The sequence below is a fragment of the Myotis yumanensis genome, unplaced genomic scaffold, assembly GCF_028538775.1.
Source record: "Myotis yumanensis isolate MYYU_CA2020_CCGP unplaced genomic scaffold, mMyoYum1.0.hap1 SCAF_3, whole genome shotgun sequence".
NCBI lineage: Eukaryota > Metazoa > Chordata > Mammalia > Chiroptera > Vespertilionidae > Myotis > Myotis yumanensis.
The window spans coordinates 195,908,518-195,935,133 of NW_027223754.1; the positions used below are offsets into that span (position 1 = coordinate 195,908,518).

Genomic DNA, 26,616 nt, shown 5'->3' on the forward strand with positions numbered 1-26,616 from the left:
TGTGTCACTTGTCTTTTCTCTGGTAAGGGTGTATTCTAAAGAAACAACTTATTCTAACTGTGAAATAAAAGACAGATATTTCTTAATATCCCAGGAAATTTTTAAAAATTCCAATACAACTCTTTTTTTCCTTTGGGGAAATGAACCACAGTATGTATATACCATAAATTTGAAGGTGATTGCATTTTTAAAACAAGTTAGAATGTTTTAATTGTTGGTCATTTTATATTTTCCTCCTTGATTTTATTTTACCTATTTTCCTTCTATATGCTATTTCCTCTACTATTGTATCTCTTCTTTCCCCTGGTTTGCTTCTTAATATCTATTCTGTTTCCTTTTCTTTCATAATTTTTATACCTACTTTCTTTTTTTTTTCAAGTATTGTTTTCTATTCTCTTCTAAATTCACTCTCTCTCCTTGTATTGAAAATATTTATTTCTCCCTGATATGAATTGTTAAATTATAAAGTCATGTGTTAAAGTATAAAGGTGGATAAATGCTTTTAACACTTGGCATATTTGGCAAGAAATTTTTTATTAGAAAAAAAATAACAAAATGGTGCTCTTCTCATTGTTAAGGGGATTCATTTCTGGATTTAGAAAACAGTTCTATCCCCTGGGTAACCTTTAGCTGTCTAGTCATACTCATATATAATACATATCACTGCACTGGAAAAGAAATGAGACTTTTTTTCCCTCTGAAGCTTAAGAAATTGAGAACATTTTTCTGAATAATTGAGCAATTGGCAGCAATAACATGTTGTGGTTTTATTTCTCACTAAAGAAAAGAAAATCTCAGAGGTAATAGCCAACTCATTGTTTTGTGCTGCATTAATTGTAGAAAAAAAGGTATTGTGTTGTTTTTATTGCATAATTGTAGAAAATTGTGTTGTATACTGTTTGAAACGTTTAAGATCAGTTCTAATCTTTTTTAAAGCTGTTGCTATTAGCAGCTGCCAGTTGACTGACAGAATCTTCTTAGCTGAACTTCCAGGATGTGAACAGTTTCCATTTTGTGTGACACTACCCTCCAGAAGCTAGGTAGCTAAGGAGCCTGCTGTCACTGTAAAATTTGCTCTGGGACCCATTGTTGTGGATTCATGGGAAATAGTTTTCTAATTAATGGGCATCCTAATTATCTTCTTGCTCAGTCTTCCTTCAGTGGGCAGGACCCAAGTTGTAGGACCCCAGGTGAGCTTCAGTTTTGAGTTGAGATCAGGAAGAGCTATTCCGAAGTCTAGGTGAAACTATCCCTTCAGCACCAGTGTCTAGCAGTGGCTAGGTAAATTGAAATATTGATAGTCTGAAAAAAAGAAATAAATACTGAAAGTCTGGAACCCTTCATGTATGTATACCTGTGAAATTTCAAGAAGAGAGTTGAACTTTGGGGTTAATTCTAGGAAAATAAAAACATTATGTGAAGAGTAAGCTTGGGTTTTAATCAGTAGACTATACACTCTGTGAGAGCAGTGATGTGTTAGATTTTTTTCTTATTCAACAGTGCCTGCCACAGAATAGGCAAGTGATAAATATTAGTTTTTGATACAGATATTCTAATTAGAAGACAAATAGCTGCTGACACTGAGATGAATAAATAGGTGCTATCAGGGGCCATGGATGTGAGTTCCATTGCTTTAAATTTGGTATTTATTTGGTATGTCTAACAAATCTCGAATGTTTCCACAGTCCTCAATGATTCCTACATATATGTTGAATTAATTTTTCAGGGAAGATAATTAACTGCATTTTTACTTTTGGAAAAGATGCGCAGTCTAGGGTTTGTGTACCAAGCAGCATGTACTTGGAATTTTAAGTTCTGATAAAATTATGAAGCATATGCTAGAAAGAACATTTTACTTACACCAAACATTATAGTCTCCTTGCATGGAAAAAGCAATCACTATTTTACACAACATCTCCTACATTACTTGGCTAAATTGTATTAGTCGGTTATTAACTTGATAAAACATGTTTTGTTTTTCTGTTGGTAGATTCTGCCTCTCCTTGCATTGTACCAATATTTTGTTGCTGTAATTTGCCAAGACTTGGTCAGAAATCTAGAAGTAAGAATCCTCAAGGTATGTTAAAACATTTTATATTCTTGAACTGTTAAAGATACTGCCATGAATTAATTTGGTTCTAATACTCATAATAATAAGCTGATAATAATATGGCTTACTGATATTAAAAAAAACTTGCCCATTATTATAATAAAGTATGAGAAAGAGCCAGTTATAAAGGTTTAGATGACTTTATGCTTGGGCCCCAGTACAGTGAGGAACAACTACACTTGGTAACAAGGCTCGCCCAAAACCAGTCAGTCCAGAGATCACCACTTCTGAAGCATTCGTTTACTGAAAGAATGGAGACTAATGAGTCAGTTTTCTGAAGTTTCTGTGAAACTTTTGCTAAGGATCTTTATGTATGTTATGGTACACAGAATTTTTAATTGCTTAGAAACTTGAAGTGACAAAACACACAGGCACTAAATTACAATTAACTATGGAACCTTAGAGTCTGCTGAGGTTCTCTGCCTTCAAGGTTCATGTGCAGTTGGCTTGAACCCCATGTGGAGTGGGAACCTCTAGCACCTCATTCTCTCTGCCCCATTTCTCAGTCAACTATGGTCACAAGCTCCCACTTTTGTTGAATTTGTTTTGTACATGGATTATCTCAACATTCAGCACATTTGCTCCCTCTTCTGTATGTCCTCATCTCTAATATGGAATTCAACACTATTCCATGTCACACACACACACTTCACCTAAGGCCTTTATATCTATACTAGAGGCCTCATGCATGAATTCGTGCACCAGTGGGGTCCCTCAGCCTGGACTGCAGGATAAGGCCAAAACTGGCTCTCCGACATCCCTCAAGGGGTCCTGGATTGCGAGAGGGCACAGGCCAGGCCAAGGGACCCCATTGATCAGCTGGACCCCAGCAGCAAGCCCACCTCCCGGTTAGAGCGCCTGCTCCCTGGTGGTCAGTGCATGTCATAGCAAGTGGTTGAGCGGCCTTAGCATATCATTAGCATATTACGCTTTGATTGGTTGAACGGATGATAGCATATTAGCATATTAGGCTTTTATTATATTGGATTGAACTTTTCAGAAAATTGGAAACACAGGAAAACTTAAGATGAGGCAAAACAAACAATTGGAAATAAACTATTTGACATCACGGAGCTTACAATATTTTTTGGCCAACATCTCTTTCTTTTGCCTCCCAGCCCATAACTTGATCAACTTTGTGCCAGTAAATGTTTCACAACTCACTCTAAAAAAAGCTCTGATTTGTAGCATTTAAAATTTCCACGGTGTAAGTACTGTTACTATAGCTGATGTAAGCCTACCAGTTGGGCATTACTGAATGTGAATTTGGGACAAGATGTGCAGTCAGCTTTTATAATTGGGAGTGAGTGGGCTCCACATACTACTGGCTTAATACTCCTTCTTCTTTGGAAATGCCCTCTATCCTTCTTCCCAAATTTTTCCTGTTTTCTGAGTGAAAATTAGAATTCTATTTAAACTGTTCTCTCCACCCAGACCCTGCCCTTGGGCCTATGTTTTCAGACCCAAATAGTTCATCACATTCTGTTTTTAAATAGAGGAAATACCTTACCTAAGAGGAATTCTGGTGCTTATTAAGATAATCTCTTTTAATTTGGGAATAAATAATTCGTTATTAGCCACGGTAATTTCTGAATCACCATTACTGAGTTACTGAACTCTTAAAGAGTTTTCCTGCTTTTGAATTTCAGTAACACTTTAAAAAAAACTCGGCATACAACTTTTATCTCTCTTTTTTAAAAACAGTGTTCTCTTCAAGATTGCCAAATTTTTGAATGCTAGGGCCTGTATTTATTCACCTTTTAGTCCTGTATAATGTCTTGAGTAATAAATTCATATACTTGATATTAATCAATTAATTATTGAATTGAATTTAAAATCTATAGACATTTATCAAATGCCTACTGGCCACACTCTCCTTAGTGTTTAGTGGAAACTCACCTAGAAGGTACTTGGTAAATATTTATTGCTTCACCTGGGGAACAACCTTTATTGAGTACCTCTTATATAAAAGCACCATATCAGTAACTCTAATCAAAGAAATTTAACCCCATGGCCCTTGCTTATAGGGACATAAAAGCAAGGCGGAGAGACAGGACATAACACACAAAACAGTAACGTGTGCACCTTCCACTGACCATTTCCCAACGAGTGTGATGAGCACTGTTCTCCAGGAGCTTGAAAGAGGGGAAGATGGTTTTGAATCTCTATCTTTCACAAAGTAGATAAGATTTAGGCTTGAAAAGAGTAGATCTAACTGAGCAGGAGAGAGGAAGAAGGGAAGATTATTGGCAGACAGTAGTGTGAATGGTTGAGGTGAGAAAGTATTCGCCTTGCTTAGGCGCAAGGGTGGTTCAGTTAGACTGGAGTGGAGGTTCTGAGTAGGGAGGTTGGAGAAGAGAATAACATGAGGGTACCAGAGGTCCATGACATGGAGCAAACCGGGGGCCCAGGCTTGAGTTCAACTGGGACATACTGTGGAGGCTGAGCAGTAGGAGGAATGAGGAGATGGGGCTAACCATTTTATCCTGGTCTGTGGTAAGAGGCAGGCATGGAAGGGTTGCAGTGACCATTACTAACATGTCAGAAGGAGATGCAGAGAGGCACTGAAAGAACGAAGTTTTTGGTTAAATGATTATTTTTTATTGGATTGTTAACTTGACAGGACACTGGACTACTCCTTTTGTACTAGAGTCGCTTCAAAACCAGTAAAGAACTGTGAACTCCATTCTGGAGCCTCAGGGTGGGAGGGGGAATTCATTATAGAATTGTGGTCAGGAGAAGGACGTGATCATATGTATCTGGGAACAGTGTGAGGAGCAGGGTGAGACGGAAGTGGGTCTTATTGGCATAGTAGGACTGAAAAACCCGACCAGGGTTTTAACAGAAGCAATGAAAAAGGGCAACTGTTGTATCATACAGAGGAAAGGAATGACCGCCTGTGTGTGCAGTTTGCCTGGTCTTTCTGAGTAAACGTGTCAGTGAGTGGGAAGGGTCTCAGGAAATTGTCTTCAGATTCCTGAGACTGTGCTAGCTGCTTTTTGACACATCAAACAGCAGTAGATCATGCTGTTAAGTTTCTGCAATACACCAGCGTCTTTCAGGGAAAGCTCTGAGACCTCCTTAGGATCAGCTAGTCTGGCTCCACTTTAGAACTGCCAGCATCTTGACAGATTTTTTACTCTCAACACACTCAACATTCATGGAACGGGTATTGTTAGATCTGTATTTGTGTGAGTGAAGGGCTTATTTGTGGGTAGTCTTTTCCCCATCTGGCTGTGTTCACAGAATTAGTCATTTCTGCAAATACATGTCCACTGTTATCACCATTGCATGTTTGAGTGATCAGACTGGTAGTCCATGTACAGCAGTCTGACCAGAGAAGAGTACCTTCACACAGATATGAGGAAATGTTCCCTCCACGGGGCAACGAGAAAAATATTCATCTATAAGTCAGAGAGGGGTGACTCCTGAATGCCTACTGTGATGTTCTTTGACACTGTGGAGATTAGAGCCCAAGGTGTCTTGGGCAAGACCCAAAGTATGCAACCCAATAGATGAGAAATTTTCTCCATTAAAAATGCCCTCCTGCCCATTCAGCATGGCTCAGTGGTTCAGCATTGATCTATGAATCAGGAGGTCATGGTTTGATTCCCAGTCAGGGCACACGCCTGGGTTGTGGGCTCAGTCCCTAGTGTGGGGCGAGCAGGAGGCAGCCAATCAATGATTCTCTCTCATCATTGATGTTTCTATCTCTCTCTCATTCTTCCTTCCTCCCTGAAACCAACAAAAATCTATTAAAAATTTTTAAAGAATATATCCTCCTGACCTTTTAGATTATATGTTCATGTTATTGTCACATCTAATTTCCCCTAACTTACCTTCTTTTTATTTCTTTAAAATCTATTCGCTCTTCAGATTCCTGAGACTGTGTTAGCTGTTTTCAAAACATGTCAGGTTAGGGCCTGCCCTGTTCAAACTCTCCTATAGCTTCTTATCAGCCAGAAAAAATGTCCCAAGTCCCCACTTTGGTGCACAGGCCACCGTTCACACCTATCTCCCTAAGTTCCTGCCACACAGGCTATTCCTTGAGCACACCAGGACCGCTGTTACCTTTGTGCTTGAGGTCCCCTCAGCACATTTTCATGTGTCTCTCTCCTTCACATAATTCCCAAGCCTTTCTCAAAGACCTTTTCCTCAGAGAAGTTCTTCCTGACCCAGGCATTGAAAATAGCATTTTTGTCAGTACCCTCAATCCCTTCTCATGCTCTGTATATCGTTATGTATCACTTACATTTAGCTAAATATACAACCTGATGGAATGTAAACTCCAAGAGGGCTTGATGCATAAGAGGTGCTCAATAAACATGTTAAATGAATGAACAAATTTGATCATAACTTTTTTCTTCTTATAGTTCCCTGATGGAAAGGTCTGCTAGATTATATTCAAAATAAACCATGTACAATGTATAGTTACCAACCAATTACTGTTGTTAAGTTTATGTCTTTAAAATTGACAGTGCCCATTAATTATGGGTAAGAAAATGAGGGTTGTCTCTATGTTGTGGAGTTCATTCACCTCTGGGCTTTGACTCTCCTCAGGGTGTGAGAGAATATCAAGAGTGTTTTTGTTTTATTTTTCTTTTAAACCACACTTCACCATGGAAACATAAAGATAAATCCAATTATTTTTTAACTCTTCCATGCCTATAATATTTATATGTGTTTGCCTCTAATGAAGCAGGAGCCACATTTGAAAAACATCCATTGTTTTGAATAGACACCTGCTGTTGTTTATTAGCTTCTTGGTCTATCACCTGTGTAAACTGCCTTCCACACAAACACGTGCATCTCCATCACCCATGTTTTCTAAACATGAATTTATTAACACATTACCAACATTGACACATTACGAACGTTAAGTACAAATTTTGGATCTCAATTGATAATTTTTTTCTAAAAATTTTTATTTTATAAGTAAAACAAATTGTTTAATTTCAAATCTCATTTTTTCTTTCCTTTAAAGATTGAAGTCCTTACAGAATTAAGTTTCTTTTCCGAAGCCTTTCATGAGATATCCCAGATTTTTTGTGGAAAGCACATGCCTTCCTTCATACCTACCAGTTCTAGAGCTTGTGGGAAAGTGAAGGTAAGCCTATTGATTTGATTCAAAGACATTTCTTTACCTTTTGAAGGCTACTTTCCTGAAATCCAGGGAATGCTTCCACAAAAGTGTGTTTATAAGTCTCTGGCACTATAGACCTCTCTGCTAAGCCTGGCTATCACTGTTGTCGGGCTTTTACCAGCTTTCATCTGTCTGGAATGGAAGGGTGTCATGGGGGAGGGAATGTGGTCTTGGAGTACATTTGTACAATATAATTCTCTATTATAGTTATTATGGTCTAGTAGCACATCTTATCAGCCACTATCTCTTAGATTTTTGGGAATCTTACCTAATAACAGACAAACATGGTAATTGACCATACCTTCGCTACGCCTCCTATTGGCTAATCAGCACAATATGCAAATTAACCGCCAACAAAGATGGCGGTTAATTTGCATACTAGGTTCCAAGCTGTGGAGTGAAGTCTGATGGCCCAGGACCAGAGCAGTGAAGCCTCATACCCTGCCGCCAGGCGGAGCAGTGAGGCCTCACGGCCCTGGTGCCAGGCAGAGCAGTGAGGCAACACGGCCCGGGGTTGGCAGAGCAACGAGGCCTCACGGCCCCAGGATGGGTGGAGCAGCGAGGCCTCACAACCCCGGCACCAGGCGGGGCAGCGAAGCCACAGGGCCCCAGGATCGGCAGAGCAGTGAGGCCTCATGGCCCTGGGGCCCGCAGAGCAGCGAGGTCTCATGGCCCTGGGATGGGTGGAGCAGCGAGGCCACAGGGCCCCGGGATCAGTGGAGCAGTGAGGCCACATGGCCCTGGCACCAGGCAGAGCAACGAGGCCTCACGGCCCCGGGGCCTACCGACAGCGAAGCCTGAGGGCTCTGGGGTGGCTCTGGCCGGAGCCCAGTCAGAGCGAAGGCCTGGGTCCCCAGTGCGGAAGGAAAACCGTTGCCAGCAGCCAAGGGAAGGGAAGGCCTATTGCATGAATCTCTTTGTGCAACAGGCCTCTAGTACTCTTATAATTTCTGATTAATGTTCTTGGAACAGTTTCTGCTCATTTTTTGTGTGGATGTTTTTGACTTATGTACTTTATACCAAAATGTTAAACATGTTTTTCAAATTTCTTCTGATTTCTGTAAGGAGAGGACAGTCCTCAATTATGTCTGCTCCTTTTTGACTTTGGGAAAATTGTTTTACCTGGCTTGCTTAATTTGTATTTGTAAATCAGATAATTGAGGCATCCTTAAAAATGTATACTAGTGTTTATTTTAAATTAGAGTGAACTATTGCTTTCCTCTGCTTTAGTTTTCATGGTGATCTGGGAATCACTGGGTGATCTTGTTTTGGGAGATGCTTGGACTCTTATGGGCCAGCAATAAAGGAGATAGAAGGAGGTCACAAGTCAGTTTCCTGGGGGAGATAGCATGTGGGAGGAGTGAGACTGATAGATACATGCTGGTGGGATTCAAATTTGGAAGACCTAAAAGAAGCTGTAAGTCTTGAAAATTACTTGTTTAAGCTCACATTATATTTATATATAATACATTCATTACTTTGGCTTATTCCCCTAAAATGCATTTGATTATTTCTCAGTCTGACTGCTACAGCATTATAATTTACTGTAATATGGTAAGTATGAAGTTATCTACAGAAAATCCTAAGAGGGACATTCAGTAGGCAATAGGATACGTGTGTGTTTGTGTGTGTGTGTGTGTGTGTGTGTGTGCGTGTGTGTGTGTACATTTATTGATCTATTTATCTTTTGAGGAATCAGTTGGGTTTTGTTCATTTTCTGTAGTATGAATCAATTATTTTCTTACCTCATAAAATTTGAGTGTTTTCTTGCTTGCTTCTCAGTCAACAGCCTTCCCCTATTGTAAATAGTTTATTTTTATTATTAAAATCATATTTTAATTTAGTTAAATATTTATTGAGAGTTTACTGAATATAGGCACTATTCCAGGCATGAGGATAGAACAGTAAAAAGACAAATAGAGAGTTAGAGCCTTCCTGGAGGCATACTACTCTTGGACAGTTCATTGAGGAAAACAATGAACATATTAAGCACATACATATATGTCAGGTGGAGATGAGCTGTGAGGACAGGCAAACTGAGTTGGGAGGACAGAGTGTCCAGAGCAGCGGGTGGCTGTTTTATTGAGAGTGATTTGGGAAGTCTCTTAATAAGAGAGTTTTGAGGGTGAAAGATTTGAGAGACTAGCTTTCCAAGAAGGAGGAGCTAAGGCCCTGAGGAGGATTCCTGCAAGATGTGGTTGAGGAAAACCAAGAAGACAGGTGAGGCTGGAATAGAGAGGAAGAGGAGAAGAGGAGGGTGACACAAGAGCTAGGTCTTATGGGACCTCACAGGGCTTGGTCAGGGCTGGAGTTTCCTATGAATGAACCTTGCAGAGCTTGGAATGGAGGAATGACTAGATAGAAATTGAATGTCAAATGACCACTTTGCTTGCTGTTTGGGGACTAGACTGCGGATAAGCATGAGTATAAGTAGAAGGCCTTTGCAAATAATCTGAGTGATACATGACAATGGTTGGGGTAACAGTGGTGGAAGGAGTGAAAAGTGGTCCAATTTTGGGGTTTGCGATGGTAGAGCTCACAGCATTTGTGGATGATGGTTTAGATGTGAGATACAAGAGAAGGGATCAAGCATTATTGCAGAGTGTTCAACGTAAGAAACTGGTAGGAAGAAGTTTTTAGGGATCAAGCATTATTGCAGAGTGTTCAACGTAAGAAACTGGTAGGAAGAAGTTTTTATGAACTGAGATGGAGAATACTGCTATGGCAGGAGTAGATCAGTAAGTATGAGATCCCAACTCGACATACAGGAGGGGATCTATTGTTGGTAGGTGCAGAGCATATATGATCTGAAATTCAGGGGAGAGGTTGGGGGTTCAGGTAAATTTGGGAATATTAACATTGGTATATTTATAATGGGAATGGATAGAATCAGCTGGGGACAGAGGCAGATGAAAAAAGTAGGAGTTAGACAAATGACCCTTGGGGTCATCCACATTTAGAATCCAGGAGTAAGAGAAGGAGAAAGAAGCCAGTTTGGTGGAATGAGAAATGAGAAAATTTTCAATGGTCACTGTTTTCACCAAAATAAATAAACAGTCTGAAGCTAATTTTGACAGGTAAATTTCATTTTTATCAACTAGTTATCATAAGGCAAAAGTGTGGGTACATTGTCTCCCAGTGTATTGGGATTTCAAATTTTGTATTCTCAAAGTTAGTCCACAGTTTTACAGGTTGAATTGGGAATTTAAAAAGTGTAATTAAAAGATGAAATATGTGTTCAGGGTTTATAATTAAAATAGGTGTCAATGTTATTATTCAAAGAAAGAATTAATGAATTAGATTTCAGTTATAAAAGTACAGTAGGTCATCAAGAGGTTTTTGGAAATTGCAACTTTAAGTGCAAAGATGTATCATGAAACCAATTCTGTCATAAGAAAATTGATATAAGGAAGATCAATTTTCCTATGTCATATTTCTGGTCACAAAAACCAACATCACCAAACTTCTAAATAAAGACCCAAAACACTTCTAATATTGGCCATTGAAATAATTGTGACCTATGCATGCATGTAAGAAAGATTCATAAAAAGAAGTAAAGTAATGGTTTTCCAACCTGCTTACTCCAGCTCAGGGTCATGGATAGCCAGAGCCTATCCCGGCAGCTCAGGTGCCAGATGGGAATCCACCCTGGACAGGATGTCCTTCCACCACAGGGTGCACTCACTCAGACTGGGACAATTTAGACATGCTAAGTAACCCAATGTGCACATCTTTGGGATGTGGGAGGAACCCAGAGACCCCAGAAAAAAACCACACAGACATGGGGAGAACGTGCAAACTCCACATAGACAGTGACCCCCACTAGGGATCAATTTTTTCCCTCATCAATGTTAACGAAATGGCATTGAATGAAATGAATTTATTTGAGTACCTGCTGTGTCTGAAAAAGTCTTACAGATTATTATTGGATTTTTCACAGGCCTTTAAAAATTATATCTTTTAACATTCTACTCATTGATATTCTGCTCTCATCACCAAATCTAAAGTCCCATCAGCTCTCTTCAAATTATATCACCAGGGATCTCCCCCTGGATTCACTCACTTTTTATTGTATTATAGGAGATAAAGAATATCTTCAAAAAAGCAAAAAATTTTTAAATACTACCAACACTTTCTTTCAATAAGAGCTATATATGATATCTTGGTTTATGGGTCCCACAAAAGCAGATTCTGAGACAAAGATTTTGGGGGCAAATACTGTAGTATGTTTGGGAAGTGGCTCCAGAAAGAATGGTGAGCGAGTGGGAAAGCCTGAGAGGGAAGTGAGGAAAACCATTCCATGGAGCATTAAGGAGGGCCCTGCTGTGGGCAATTGAGACTCTCTGAGAGACCAGTTCCCTATACTTCTGGAATGTTCTTGTGGCCACAGATTGCCCTCCAGCAGAGAGGCACAGATAAAAGTAGGATACCTTCCATAGGTGGCGGCCTGTCCACAAAAGCTGCTGGTGACTTCCAGGTGACCAAGGGGATATGAGCAGGACATCAGTATTGACATCTACAAATGCATCCAACACAATGACACCACAATTTCCTGTGGCAAATAAATGGAATATTTCCTAATGCAACATTATGTTTGGAGCCACACATATTAATAGGTAATTCACTAAGAAGGAAAAGAACTACAAAAAGAGTCATTCTGAAGAGTTAACACCATTTCACCTCAAACTGGCCAAGATATTTTTAAGGGCTAATACTCAGTGCTGTTAAAAGTGCAGTAATCCTGGCATTTTCATAAAACACTAGAGGCCCAGTACATGAAATTTGTGCACTGGTAAGTTTTCTCAATGTCTTCTTATCTTATGAGCCTGTGATTCTGCTTCTGAGTATCTACTCAAAGGTGATCATTGGAAATACAAAAATAGTCATTAATGTTATTTAAATAGAGCTGTATGGTGAGGCAAGGGTGGGAAGTGGTCCCATTAGATGTCTAACAATAGGAAAGAGGTTATCCTGCTACATTCATAGGATAGAACATTGCCTAGCTATTAGACTGAAGCTTATAAATAAGTTAATGGTGTGGGAAAGTAATTATGATATAATGTTTAGTGAAAAGGAATACAGATCCATTTATAAAAATTTAAAATATATCCAAAAGAAAAGACACCAAAATATTAACATTGACAACCTAAAAAAGTTTATCTGTGATTTATTATTTTCTTCTTTCTACTATTTTTGTCTTTGACTAGAGCATGTAGTACTATTAACAGTTTTATCTAAAAGAACATTCAATATTCTTGTTTCTAATGTTAATGCTTTGTATGTTGACAGACATTTCAATTATTTGACTCAGGAAAACCTCTTACTAGTAAAGAAAATATACAGGTAAGGAAAACAATAGTTTATATAAACATTGGATATATACTGTGGATAAGTTTTGATTCATTTCCGTCTATTTGAGAAAATACTCTATGTAATATGATCTTCTATTTCTCAAAATCCTGGGGCCAGACCTAATATTGGACCCAAACTGAGCTGGTTTTCAGATTGGGCAAATATCACTTATTGCTTCTAAGTCTTTTCACTTACACATGCATTCAGTTTGTTCATCTAGCCATGTCAAGTATCTAACTTTGATATTTGTCTGGGTTACCTACACAATAATGGTTGACTTTGATGTAAGAAAAGGATTTTGTATATTTTGCAATAGCCCACTTGTTCAATCTCGCTTTTACTCATATCCTTCTCCCCAGTTTGAGACTGCCTCTCAGCCAATGGTTTGGAAAGTTTTCTTCTTTTATTAAAATTTTCTTTATTGAGAAATAATTAACATATCGCATTGTCTAAGGTGCACGATGTGTTATTTTAATCATATCACAATATGATTACCACCATAGAGGTAGCAACTCCTCTAATTTCTACCATATTCTTTACAAAGAGAGGGCTAAACTGTCCATTTCAATATGTTTGTTCTTGTCAATTGAATGATTGGGATGTAAGCTTTGATGACCTCATAGCATTTAAACAACTTGAAATAATTATTTTTAAAGATTTTAGGACTATTGGTAGTCTGTCCACTGGAAAGTGTTAGAGCACAGGAGTGGTAGTGCAATCATTATTCAAAGGTGTTATGGACAGGTAAGAGGCTCTTACATCCAGGTGACAGTTCATGCATATAAACGGATATATATATACATAGCTTTGTTTTTTTTAAATGCTAGGAAACAGTATTCTGTTTTATTAAGTAAGGTATTTATTTTTATTAAATAATTTTGAGAGACACTTCAACCTTGCTTTATTTTTGTTCTCCCTAATTTTGATAGGAATATATCAAATGTAATATAATAATCAAATAAATATAATCTTATTACTTTTTTATTTTGTTTATTTTATTCCATAAGCTTTACATATAATTATGCTTCAGATGATTCATTGTTTTGGCCTTAAAATTTATTTTAACTAGTAAGCAAGTTGCATAAAATGAAAGCGCTGATATTAGAAGATACAAACATATATTCACATTTCATTTTAGTGTTCCAAGATCTTGGATGTTTAAGAATATTTCTTTCTAGTCATAAATGCCAACGCATCCTAAAAACACTACTTTAAAAAGTGATTTGAGGTCTAAAGGGAATGTCTGCCTGATCATTTTTTTAAACAAAAGACTGACAGGATAATGAAAAACTGATTTCTATTAGCTAATTAATTAAAACAGAACTGTTGGTCCGCTTAAGACTCTTCAGATTACTCTTTACATGGGTTACATTTTTGTAGAGTGAGAGAAAGAAGTGTTAAATAGCATTTCTAATGAATCTTCTTTTGATTCTCAAGTGTTTGTGTGTAATTGTCAAGACTCATTAAATCACTGTTGTGGAGAGAAGAGAGAAAACTCCTCTCCCCACTCTCACCCCCAAACAACCCGTTCTTTTTCTAGGTCTGGGATATCAGCCGTTTTCCTAGTACAACAGTTTGCTGCCAGCTCATTTTCAGTGCTGCTCCAGGGCTGGCTCTTCTGTATGTGCTCATTTCCACCCTTCAGAAGCGGTTAAGAAAGAATGGACAATAGCAACAGACCTCCCCACTGACAACATGGCCTCCCACTCACCCAAACAATGTTCACATAAAATAAATACGTTCTCTCTTTTCTAGGATAGATAGCCCCAGCATCAGCATTTTATATTAATACAACAAATATTTAATAAGAGCCTATTGTACACAAGGCACTACTCTGGTGCTGTCCAGTAAACACATCAATCAACAATACGGACAAACTCCAAGCCCTCAGGAAATGTATATTTTAGTGGGCAAGACTAGTAATAAACATACAAGTAAACAATATAAATAAGTAAAGCATATAGTATGTTAGAAGGTGAACCTTCTATGGGGGAAAATAAACCCAGAAGTGTGTAAAGGGGATTGGGGCATAAGGCTAGGTTGGGTGTGATCAGGTTAGTTTTCACTGAGGTGACATTTGTGAACAGACTTGAAGCAACTAAAAACACAAGGCATATGAAATATGGAGAAAGAGTGATCTAAGAAGAGTGTACAGTGAGAGCAAAGGCCCTGGGGCAGGATTGCCTAGCTTGGTAAGAAACATCTTGGCCAGTGTTACTAGGACTGTGTGAATGATCGCAGAGCAGTGGGAGATGAGGTCAGAGAGGTAACAGGGTACCAGTTTGAAATGGGGCCTTTGAAAATTAGGTTCTTACTCTAAACAAAATGAGGAGCCACTGGAGGGTTTAAAACAGAAGTATGGCCTGATCTGCTTATATTTTAAAAGGATCACTTTAGCTAATCTGTTGAGCCTGTTCTCTACTACATACTGTTCTCGTGCTGTCAATCAAACACATCAGTCAACCAACAATACAAATTCCCAGCCCTCACAGTGTGTGTGTGTGTGTGTGTGTGTGTGTGTGTGTATGTGTGTGTAGGGAGGTCGGTGCGCAGGGGTGTGGGTGGGGAGGGGGAGAGACCAGAATACCTTTTTGGACATGTTCAGTTTGAGATATCTCTCAGATATTCAAGGGAAGGTATTGAGTCAGAAGTTGGTTATATGTGCCTTGAGTTCAGAAGATAGATTGGAGCTGCAGAGAAAATCTTTTATTTCATCAGCAATTAGAAGAAATTAAAAATATGATTAAGATGATCTAAAGGCAGGGAGTGAGGAGGCCGAAGAGGACTGAGCCCTGAGACAATAAGAGGTGGAGGAGATGGAGAGGAACCAGCAGGGAAAACTGACAAGGAGTGGCCAGTAGGATAGGAAAGAAATCAAGGGATTGTAGTGGCTTGAAAGCTAAGAGAAGCATTTTCAGAAAAGGGACTGATTAATCGTGTCTAATTTTGCTGATGAATCAAGCACCATAATTTACTGAGTCCTAAACATGCATTTTTTTCACATTTAACATCTCTGAAATTAGAATGAATTTTACAGTTGAGGCCATGTGACAGTTTAATTGGCATATGAGATAAAATTTTATAGATCAGCAATTTTCAACCTTTTTCATCTCATGGCACACAGAAACTACTAAAATCCTGCAGCACACCAAAAAATGTGTTTTTTGCCAATCTGACAAAAAAATAGGTATAATTTTTATTCATTCACACAAGACAGCTATTGTTGTGTTGACTGTTGTCACTTTTTTATTTGACAATCTAAGGGAAAAGAGGTCATTACGTGTCAGGTATTGCATGCTTTAAAAATTCTTGTGGCGCACCATTGTGCCACAGCACACTGGTTGAAAATCACTTAGATCATAAGTAATATGACATATGAGAACTAAGAATTGAACATTGGATTTGGTCAATAGTAGGCCATTGGTGATGTTAACCAAAGGGTTTCAATGTAGGGGAGGAGTGGGTTTATAAGCAAATGAAAGGAGAGCAATTAGAATATTGACAGCTCATTAGGTCACACAGCAAAGGGGAGCAAGAATTGGGGGAGTAACTGGAGAGAAAGTCAGGATATAGGGTTTCTGTTTTTTGAGATGGAGAAGACAGCATGGCTGTGTGCTGATGGGAATGCCACTTGGAAAGGGAACATTTATGATAGAGGAGAATGGCTGAGTAGACCACTGAGGATAGGTTCCATGGCCTAGTGGCAGGAAGGCAGGCAACGTGGTGAGGCAGGTGCTTGGATAGGCTGAAGAGATGGTGGAACTGTGGGGGTCTGTGGATGCTACTTGACTGCTTCAATTTTCTCACTTAAGTAGAGAAATCAAGGTCATTACTTGGGAGGTACATTGAGAAGGAAGAGTTCAAATCTAGAAACAAAGAAAGCATGGAAATGGTTGTCTAGGAGAGAGGGAGAATAAATGGACTGGGTTTGGTCAGGAATTTAAAGTGGGACCACTGATCCTGACAGAATGATTTCCCCTGGCCTTCTTCGAGTACAGGGTGCATCCTCCAAGATGGTTTCATGTTGGTTTTTACCAGGGAAGTACATATGCACAAGATTGGGGTCTGGGAGTTGAGGGTGTTCACCAGGCAGAGATCCGATGATTGAGCGCAGATCTAAGCTGGTTAGGGAGCTGGCTTGTCTCCCCATTCTCCCCATTCCTGTTCTCATAGCTCTAAGTTACTCACCTGAAAGCAGAATGGTCAGCATGCATGGCTACTGAGCTGTTGCAGTTTCTCTATTTCAAAAGTGTGTCCTCTTTTGCTCTCAGCCCTGTTTCTCTCTCATTATGTGGCAGGGCGGGGCTCCTGGGGCAGGTTGCAAATTGGTGGGAAACTGCAGAGGCGCTGTGGAGCCTGGATGATTCTGACATCACATGTTTCTCTTGATAGACCTACTATTCACGGTACCTCGTGTCTGTCCCTGTATTCTTTCACCCCAAATCAAATAAGGAATGCAAAAGGGGACAGAAAGCCAATAGTATATAAAATAATGTTCTACTTATTTGCCTTTATAAATTCTTTTCCCATTTTTTTAGGCACTTGATGACTTAATCAATAAAGGCTTGCCTCAAATTCTGCATACAGTTGGACATCAACATCTTATAAATAAGTTTTCGTTTGTTAGAGCATACTTGTTAGTAAGTGTGGCTGCAACAATAAATTACGTTCCAGAAAATATATTAAAGACGACCCATGGATACGTTTCAGAGAAGAGCAAAATGAACTTTCCAAACTTGAAAGGTAATCTTTTGTTTCATTGTTTGCTTGCTTTTCTTTCTCCTCTCTTGCTCCAATTCTGCCCCCTCCACCCCCAGTAATCCCTATGAGCAATATAGTATCTATTCCTCCAAATTTTCTCTAAGCTTACTAATGACACACATATGCTTATGTTTAAGTACAGGCATATCCATAGTCATCCATATATCTCCATATCCATACATTTTATATACACACACACACACACATATACACAGTAGGATTTGACATTTGTTTACAAATGATATATTTTTACATTTTTCTGCATCATGCTTTTCTCATGCAGGAAATCTTCACTAAAACTGCTCCTAAGTCAACTGCTATGCTTTAGTTCACTATACTGGCTGTGCAGTGTTCTATGATGTCAATGTTCCATGGTGGTTCAATCATTCCCATATTGATACTCATTCACTTTGTTTCTAGAGAACAGTGCTGAAGCACTACCTATCCATATGACATAGTGTATGTTCTATGGCTTAAGACACCCATGGATGGAATTTATGAGCCATAGTGTATATGTATTTTGAAAATGTATTAGATGTCACTATAAAAAGAATTGTTTTCACCATCAAGTCTGATGTTAACTGTGGGTTTTTCATATATGTCTTTTATCAGAGAGAGGAATCCCTAGTTTGTTGAATAATTTTGTCATGATAGAGTGTCACTAAATGCCTTTTCTGCATATATTGAGATATTCTGTGGTTTTTGTTTTTTATTCTATTAACATGGTGTATTACATTATTATTTGATTTTTACGTGTTTAACCAACCTTGCTTTCTTGGGATAAATCCCACTTGATCATGGTGTGTACTTTTTTTTAATGTGTTGCTGATTTCTGTTTGCTAGTGTTCCATTGAAGATGTTTGAATCCATGTTTATAAGAGATAGTGGCAAGTAGTTTTCTTTTTTGTGGTGTCTTTGTCTAGTTTTGGTATGAGAGTAATATTGGCCTCTGTTTTAAAATGTAAGTCTTATTATTATTCAGATATGGTAAGGACAACAGATTAGGAGATGGCTGCCATTGAAAACACAGTTTGTTATTTACAGCCCCCAAGAGAAGGGACACAACATGGAAGGGCCACACAGGGAAAGCCACCCAGGAGGCAGAGAGATCAGCGAGGAAAATGTGGGTCCTCTTTGGATTGATGTTCATTTTACGTGGATGCTCATCACAGGGTTCTTCATACCAAGCTCCAGGCATTTGTTTTCTCTCTTTGTCTCTCACTTTCTTCCTTAGGGAAGGAGACCCAGTCCCAGATTGTCCTGCTGGGCCTTTCCCAGTGCTCAAACCCTCCCTTATACTCAGCACACCCCTAGCTCCACAACCTCCTAAAGTAGGAGACGAGCCAGATAGGAAGAAGAGAGAAAGTCAGATGTGCTCAGTTCCATGTTATTCTAGGCTCTTTCTTCCTGCTTACTACACTTAGTGTCTTTAGCTGGGTAATTTTTGCAGTAATTCCTAGTCAGACAGTGACGTATAGTTTTCCTCTCTCTTCTGTAGTCTAGAGGCCAGGTTTACCACAGCAGTCAAGGTCTGTGACATAAATTCTCTGAATTCTCCCTGGCTCAGAATCAGGGCCAGCTTCGTTTTGTGGGTGGGAATTTTGAGATGTTTAAAGATTTTCAATTGTGCTGTTCAAAATGATGTTATTCTCCAGTCTTAGAGCCTGTGCAAATCAGTAGAAATGATTCTTCCAAGAAGATCTTATTGACATATCATAAATATCTGGAAGACCCAGAATACTTTGAGGACGTTAAGGGGTTTTAGAATTCTAGGAGAGGAACCAGTATCTGATCACTTGGATAACATCACTGAATTGTCTCATTTGTTGTAAGAATCAGCCTCAGTCTTCTAATATGTTTAGAGTCTATTTGATATAGTCATTTATTTCTAATTATCATTGCGGGGGTTGTTAGCATTAAATTTATGGATAGTTTCCCAATTAATGATGAGTTTTATTAACTAGAATTAATATTTAAACTAACCACAACTATCCTTGTTTCTTTTAAAATTTTGTATCTTAAAGATCTATATACAAAGGATGATGGAGGCACATTTGGTTTTCTTAAGAAACTAAAAGATGAATTCACTCTTAATACACTAAAGGTAAGTTTAAAAATGTTTTCAAATCAGAGTAAATCAGTTACCAAGTTGCTCACTATTCAGCCATGCACAGGCCCACTTTCTGGGTTGTGCTTGCAGTTAAGAGGCCAGGTAGCTTTTCTCACATAAGCAGAAACTTTTCCCCATGAGAAAAGTTAGATACCCAGAGGTGTCAGACTTTGACTATACAACCCGATTAGGTGCTGCAGAATATATGATTCTTTATTGGTTAGGATTTGAGTAGCCCATACCATGTTTCTCATTTCCTATTAATAATAGTGACGACAACAGCAACAAAACCAGCTACCACTTATTCAGTGCTTACCACATGGCAGACACTTTGCATGTAGATATTAATCATTTTTGAAGTATGTTGTGCTGAGCCATGAGAACACTGAAGCTTAGACCATTCGAAATTCACTAACAGTATGCCGCTAATAAAATACAGATCATGTTCTTAACCATCATATAAATTGGCCTAGAACTTGTATAATATTTACTGCTCTGTACAAACAAGATTTTAGAGGCCCATTCCTTGAAAGCATGGTTGGTCCCTTCCTATTTTGCCATTTCGGGTTGCTATTTATTATGGATTGCTCACTCTAAAGCAGCCGTGGGCAAACTACGGCCCGCTTGAAATGAATAAAACTAAAAAAAAAAAAAAGACCGTACCCTTTTATGTAATGATGTTTACTTTGAATTTATATTAGTTCACACAAACACTCCATCCATGCTTTTGTTCCGGCCCTCCGGTCCAGTTTAAGGACCCATTGTGGCCCTAGAGTCAAAAAGTTTGCCCACCCCTGCTCTAAAGACTCATTATCTTCACATTGCCAGTTAGGTGACCACAACTTAACTTGAAATGTACTTGGTTCCGATTATTCACAGATTCAGTATTTGCTAATTTGCCAATACTAAAATTTATTTGTAATCCCAAATCAGTAGTTATGGCTCTTTTGTGGTCATTTGTGGACATGGGCAGAGCATAGAGAAATGTGACTTGCCCAGCACACACATTCCCAGCCGGGCCGAACGAGGCAATGCTGTGAGTTTTTGTTTCCATTCTCATACTATAAGCAAATATCTCTTTCATGGTCTATTTATGGTCACATCTTTGGAATTTTCATGCTTTTCAGTTGTTGACTTTATTATTTAAAATGACCCACAACTCTAATCCTAAAGTGCTGTTTAGTGTTTCTAAGTGCAAGAGGGCTGTGATGTGTGTTATGGAGAAAATAAGTTAAGTTTTCAGGCAGGCATTAGTTATAGAGCTATTGGTTGTGAGTTCAGGTTTAATAGATCTATAATATATATTAAATAATGTATGTTTAAATGTAAACACACATTGAACAAAGTTATGTATTGATCAGTTGACAAAAATGTGACCAGAAGCTCCCAGGAACCTATCCCTGTATTTCCCCTAGGAACGGTGGTTTTCCTTATTTGCTAATTCAGTGTTTGCAGCAACTTTCTTGACCATAACTACTGTAAATGATCATGTATGTGATAGGTTGTACATACAACAAAGGGTAATAGTTATACTTGTTTACTCTTGCCATGACCTGCCTTTTCATTCTCTGTTGCTTTTGTGCTGTTCATTGATGATGATGTTCAAATTTCCTTTTCTGTCTTCCATTAGTAGTTACTTCAGCACAAAAAATATTTGGTGAATAATAATGAGACATTACTTATATTATTTCTGAACTTATGTAATTGTGTGGTCTTCTTCTTTTTTAGTCAATTTTACTGACAGAAGCTGAAGACAGGCTGAACTCCCTGGTGTCAGAGATGGAGCAGGCCAGCCAGAAGGGCCTTGCCCAGTGCTCTGTGGGCCAGCTGGAGATTGTGGTGCAGGCCCGGCTTCAGCTCGCCGCCATCGCCCTGCAGAGACACCGAGCGGCGTACAGGTGAGTCTGTACACAGAGCAGTTTCTTCTTCACCATAACCTGTTAAATATATCTAAATCTTATAAATTCCTCGATTAATAGAGCCTGCTCATTTTTTACTTTTCAAGGTAGTTTTAACATTATTATTCTTAAAATTACAGATTACAATTTTGGGTTTTTTAATCTCCTTAACTTTCTTTATGATATTGAAATTCCATGCATTCAACTCCATGAATTAGATTCAGAATTTGGAAGGGGAGTTAATTTTTAGGTGGACATTCTCTTCAAAAAGGAGGAGGCCCTGGCCAATGTGGCTCTGTTGGAGTGTCATCCCATACACCGAAGGGTCGCAGGTTTGATTCCAGATAAGGGCACATAACTGGGTTGTGGGTTCAGTACCAGTTGGAGTGGGTACAGGAGGCAACCATTTGATGTTTTTTTCTCTCTCCCTTCCTCTCTCTAAAATCAATGGAAAATGTCCTCGGATGAGTATAATAATAATAATAATAATAATGATGAAGGAGAAGTTCATCTGCAGCTTTTGTAAAGAGGCAATCAATTCAACAGAAATCCGTTTTGTTTTGATTGGAAGCATAGAATCATCTCATCACTGTGAGCCTTGACTGAAGGCCATTCTGTGATTAACCACATCTAGATTTGATTTTCTACTAGAGACAGTCTAGGTTTTGGAAATTTGTAATTTTTGTGGTCTCTAAGCAGTGATGAAATTCCATAAAGTCTTCTTGAAGGAGTGGTCTGCAAATCTCTAGGGGTGTCCCTAAAATCCTTTCAGGGATCTGTAAGGTTAAAACTATTTTTATAATAAAACTAAGATGTTACTGGCCTTCTTGTGTGTTATTTGCACTGAAGATGCAAAAGCAACAGTGGTAAAACTTCTGGCATCTCACCACGAATCAAAGCCATGGCCATACTTGTAGTTATCAAGTATAAAAAAGGCCAGTTACACTTATGAATGCCTTTCGTGAAGCAATATAATCTGTTACATTTATAAATCCCTATCCTTGTATCTATTTTTAATATTCTGTGGGAATGTTAAATGGGGAATACACCTAGAGCACTTTTATTGTGCATCAAAGTTTGATAATTGTCTTAAGAAAGCTGAACCAGCTGTTCTTTTATTCATGGAATATTTTTTTATTTGGAAAAAAAACCCTGCAAAATATGGTTATTCAAACTTGAGTATTTGACAGTCATTTTATTGAAACGGAGCAAAATGGACAAGCTACTTCTAGGAAAACAACTAATAAGTAGTATTTTTTTTTTTTTTTTTTTTACCAATTATAACATCTAACATTTCATAGGAAAACTAGAATTTTGGAAAATTTGTACTTGCCACCATGAACTTGACAGTTTTGTAATCCTTAGATTTTCTGGATGAGATTGGTAGTAATGTTAACAAGCATCATTTCTAAAATTGTATAATGAAGTGTTTCAACATTAAAGGGATCTTCATGCACAAGAAGTTAATGTTTTCCAAATAACCAGAGCATGATGTTCCAAAATCCCGGTTAACAAGATAGACCGGTGATTTGTAACCTTCTTTTGTCCATGGCTCATATAAACTAATTTCTAAAATTCTGCAGCACACCGAAAAACACACATATATTTTGTTGATCTGACAAAAAATTAGCTATAATTTTGATTGATTAAAAAAATAGTAGTTACTTCTCTTTTTGCTCCAAAGAGACTAAAAAAATCTAGGAACACCCCTAGAGATTCTCCTATACTTGTATATAAGAACTTATGGTACAAAGGATTAACGAATCAGATGCATCCTTATTATGCAGCATGACCAATAAGATACAACTCTATTAAGACCTATATATTTATGGTTCAAGACAGGGAATTCACACCAGTCAGCTATTGTTATGTTGGCTGTTGTCATTTTTTTATTTGACAAGAGAAAATAGGTCAATGCCCCTGACAAAATAGTCAGGTATTGCATATTTTAAAAATTCTTGCTGCACACCAGTTGCTGAGATAGACCAATAGGTTTTGATATAAGGGAGTAGGAAAAGTTCATCAGTGTGTGATATTAGATCCCACATTGTAGCAAACTTTTAAGAAATTATCACTTATCACATTTTAGTATAGCATCAAAGAATAATATTCACAACTATTTGAAGAAGCTATTAAAATACTCCTCCCATTTCCAATGGCTATCTGTGCAACCAAGTCTTCTTCATATATTTCAGCCAAAATGGTATGTCACAACATACTGAAAGTAAAAGCACATAAGAAAGTCTCCTATTAAGAAGATTTTTCTCTTATGCCAGACATTAGATTTGAAAAAAAAGTGAAAACAATGGCATTCTCACTAATTTTCTTGATGTTTTGGAAAATATAGTTGTTTTTCTTTTCTTTTTTAATCCTCACTCGAGTAGATGTTTTTATTGATTTTAGAGAGAGGGGAAGGGGAGAGAGAGAAAGAGAGAGAGAGAGAGAGAGAGAGAAATATTCATATGAGAGAGAAACATTTATCAATTGGCACCTGTACACATCTGACCAGGGATTGAATCTGCAACCTAGGTATGTGCCCTGACTGGGAATTGAATATGAAACCTTTTGGTATACAGGACGACGCACCAAGAAACTGAGCCACCCAACCAGGGCAGTTGTTTTTTTATTAAAATGCATTTTTATATTAGGATGTAATGAGTTTATTGTTTTTATTTTAAAACAAATTAATAAATACTCATGAAGTTAAAAATTTCTCAGCTTGCCCTAGCTGGTTTGGCTCAGTGGATAGAGCGTCAGCCTGCAGACTGAAGGGTCCCAGAATCGAATCCAGCCAAGGGCACATGCCTGGGTTGCAGGCTCCATCCCCAGTAGGGGCCGTGCAGGAGGCAGTCGATCAATGATTATCTCTCATCATTGATGTTTCTATCTCTCTATCTCTCTCCCTTCCTCTCTAAAATTAATAAAAATATATATTTTAAAAAATTTTTTAAAAAATTTTTCAGCTTAAGTTCTAATATGGTAAATATTGATGGAGCCCTTTGGGGTTCCGAATAATTTTAAGGGTATAAATGAGTGCTGAGATTTTTAAAAAGCTTGGGAAGTATGGTTACATTTATGCCTCTCTTTAAAAAAAATTAAAAATATATTATATAGAATTTAGAGAGAAGGGGAGAGAGATAGAAACATCAATGATGAGAGAGAATCATTGATAGGCTGCCTCCTGCATGCCCAACACTGGAGACTGAGCCTGTATCCTGGGAATGTGCCCTGACCAGGAATCGAACCATGAAGACCTCCTGGTTCATAGGTCGATGCTCAACCACTGAGCCATGCAGGCTGGGCTATGCCTGTCTTTATGAATACTGTGATAGTTGATTGATGGTAAAATAGGCCTTGCATTATAATATATTATTTTCTTCTTTGAAGTTTCTCTCTTCTTTGAAAAGAGAAAGAGCTTTTACTATATAATTTCCTATAGAAAATATATGATATCTGAACATATCTAAATATGTGTTTTCAGATATGTATGACAACAAAATTTATGATTCTATGATTTCCTGTAGAAGCATATAGAAAATATAGAACTCTTTTCTTCCCCAGTGTCCCACAGAGCAACAGCAGCCTTCCTTTTTTTCCCAGCTCTCTACATGTCTTACACCCTTTGGCATAGAGGACATGAGTGATTTTTTTTTTAGGGAAGAAGGAAATTAGAAACTAATAATTACCAAATGGCCACTGAAAGGAGTGTTACAATAGAACTTTAATTTGAAGACCAGAGAGAATATGCAAATAATGTGCAAGTGTAACAGAATCGCTCCTATTTTAAATACATCAACCTGGCCCTTGGGACAAAACCTACAAAACTTTTAATTTATTGCCTTTTTTGCAGCAGAGGTGTCATTTGGGGAAGCCTACTGTCAGGATGAATGAGTTTATCTTAGGTGAACTTTACCCCCCCATGAGCTTCTGTTTAGGAGCTGCTGAAAGTGTTGGACAGTCTCTTTCCCAAATGAGGGTTAGCTTGACATTTCATGATACTTCTAATATAATTATGTGTCAAGGAAATTGAAAGGCACACTCCCTAGGGTGACAGATAAAGTGAGCCACATGGATTTTAGGAGAACAAACTGACCACTTTTGCCATGAATAGTAATAAGAAATAAATGGGATCAAAATTATTCAAATGATATTTCTACTTGTTACGGTTGCCTCTCAGAATCCTGTCTTTTTTTTTTTTTTTTTTAAATAAGTGTTCCTGTCTATCCTCCTTTCTATTTAATTTGTTGTCTAAATGGGATAACATCTGAGCCTTTTAATTTTGTGTCAGAATGAAACTTCCTTCCTTTGGGATTTTAGACGGTTTATAGTGGGTAATCCTCCCACACTCTGTCTTCATGTGGAGAAGAGAAACTAGAAATTTTCCATTTTGCAACTAAGTAGTGCCAGGTGGATTAGTCCATATTAATACCAAGAGGATTAGTACATACTAGTATGTTTATATTTTATTCATTAAGTTTTGGGGTCAGCAAGATTTGAAGCCTCATACCTCATTTCTCTCTCTTTATAAAAAAAATATTTTTATTGATTTCAGAGAGGAAGGGAGAGGGAAAGAGAGAAACATCAATGATGAGAGAGAATCATCGATCGGCTGCCTCCTGCATGCCCCCTACTGGGGATCGAGCTGGCAACCCAGGCATGTGCCCTTGACTGGAATCGAACCCGGGACCCGTCGGTCTTTAGGCCGACGCTCTATCCCCTGAGCCAAACCAGCAAGGCCCCTCATTTCTCTTGATATCAAAATTTGGGCTTCTAAATCAGAAGCATGGGTTGAGCACCACTTTTCCCCACAAGGTCTCCTTGCCATCTTGTGCTAACCTCTGAAGCTACCCAGTAAAACAAGGTGCCATCTAAACACATGTGGCTCCTTGAGGGAGGAGGTTGTTGGGGAGTGGAATTTTCATACCTTTATGAATAATGAATCAGTGTTACATTTTTCTTGCTTGTTTAGTTTTACTTTAAATAAAAACCAGTAAGTTTATATAATCAGAAACAATACCTTAGTCTTCAAATATCTATGCCATTTTAATGACTCAGTAGAACCTTGGATTTAAAATTCAATAATTGCACAAAGTTTCTCAGATCCAGAGACCTTAGATTTGTTCCTGGCCCATAGCAGGTACTCAACACATATGTTTTAACAAGTGGAAGAATACATCATTGAATCCTTATAATAATCCCATTTCAATACTCTGGGAGCCTACAAACAGAGACTATACCTTCT

General features: G+C 38.2%; 1 protein-coding gene across 4 annotated transcripts in view; it reads left to right on the forward strand.

Moving 5' to 3' along the window:
* Window positions 1–26,616, forward strand: part of CFAP54 (cilia and flagella associated protein 54) — a 246,818-nt gene that overhangs the window by 144,957 nt on the left and 75,245 nt on the right. For all 4 annotated transcript variants that reach the window (XM_070410862.1, XM_070410863.1, XM_070410864.1 and 1 more), the window contains 6 exons: window positions 1,991–2,077; window positions 7,095–7,217; window positions 12,543–12,596; window positions 17,144–17,348; window positions 19,391–19,470; window positions 21,205–21,374. In XM_070410862.1, the coding sequence (XP_070266963.1) occupies window positions 1,991–2,077; window positions 7,095–7,217; window positions 12,543–12,596; window positions 17,144–17,348; window positions 19,391–19,470; window positions 21,205–21,374 (719 nt within the window). The remainder of the gene's footprint in view (window positions 1–1,990; window positions 2,078–7,094; window positions 7,218–12,542; window positions 12,597–17,143; window positions 17,349–19,390; window positions 19,471–21,204; window positions 21,375–26,616) is intronic.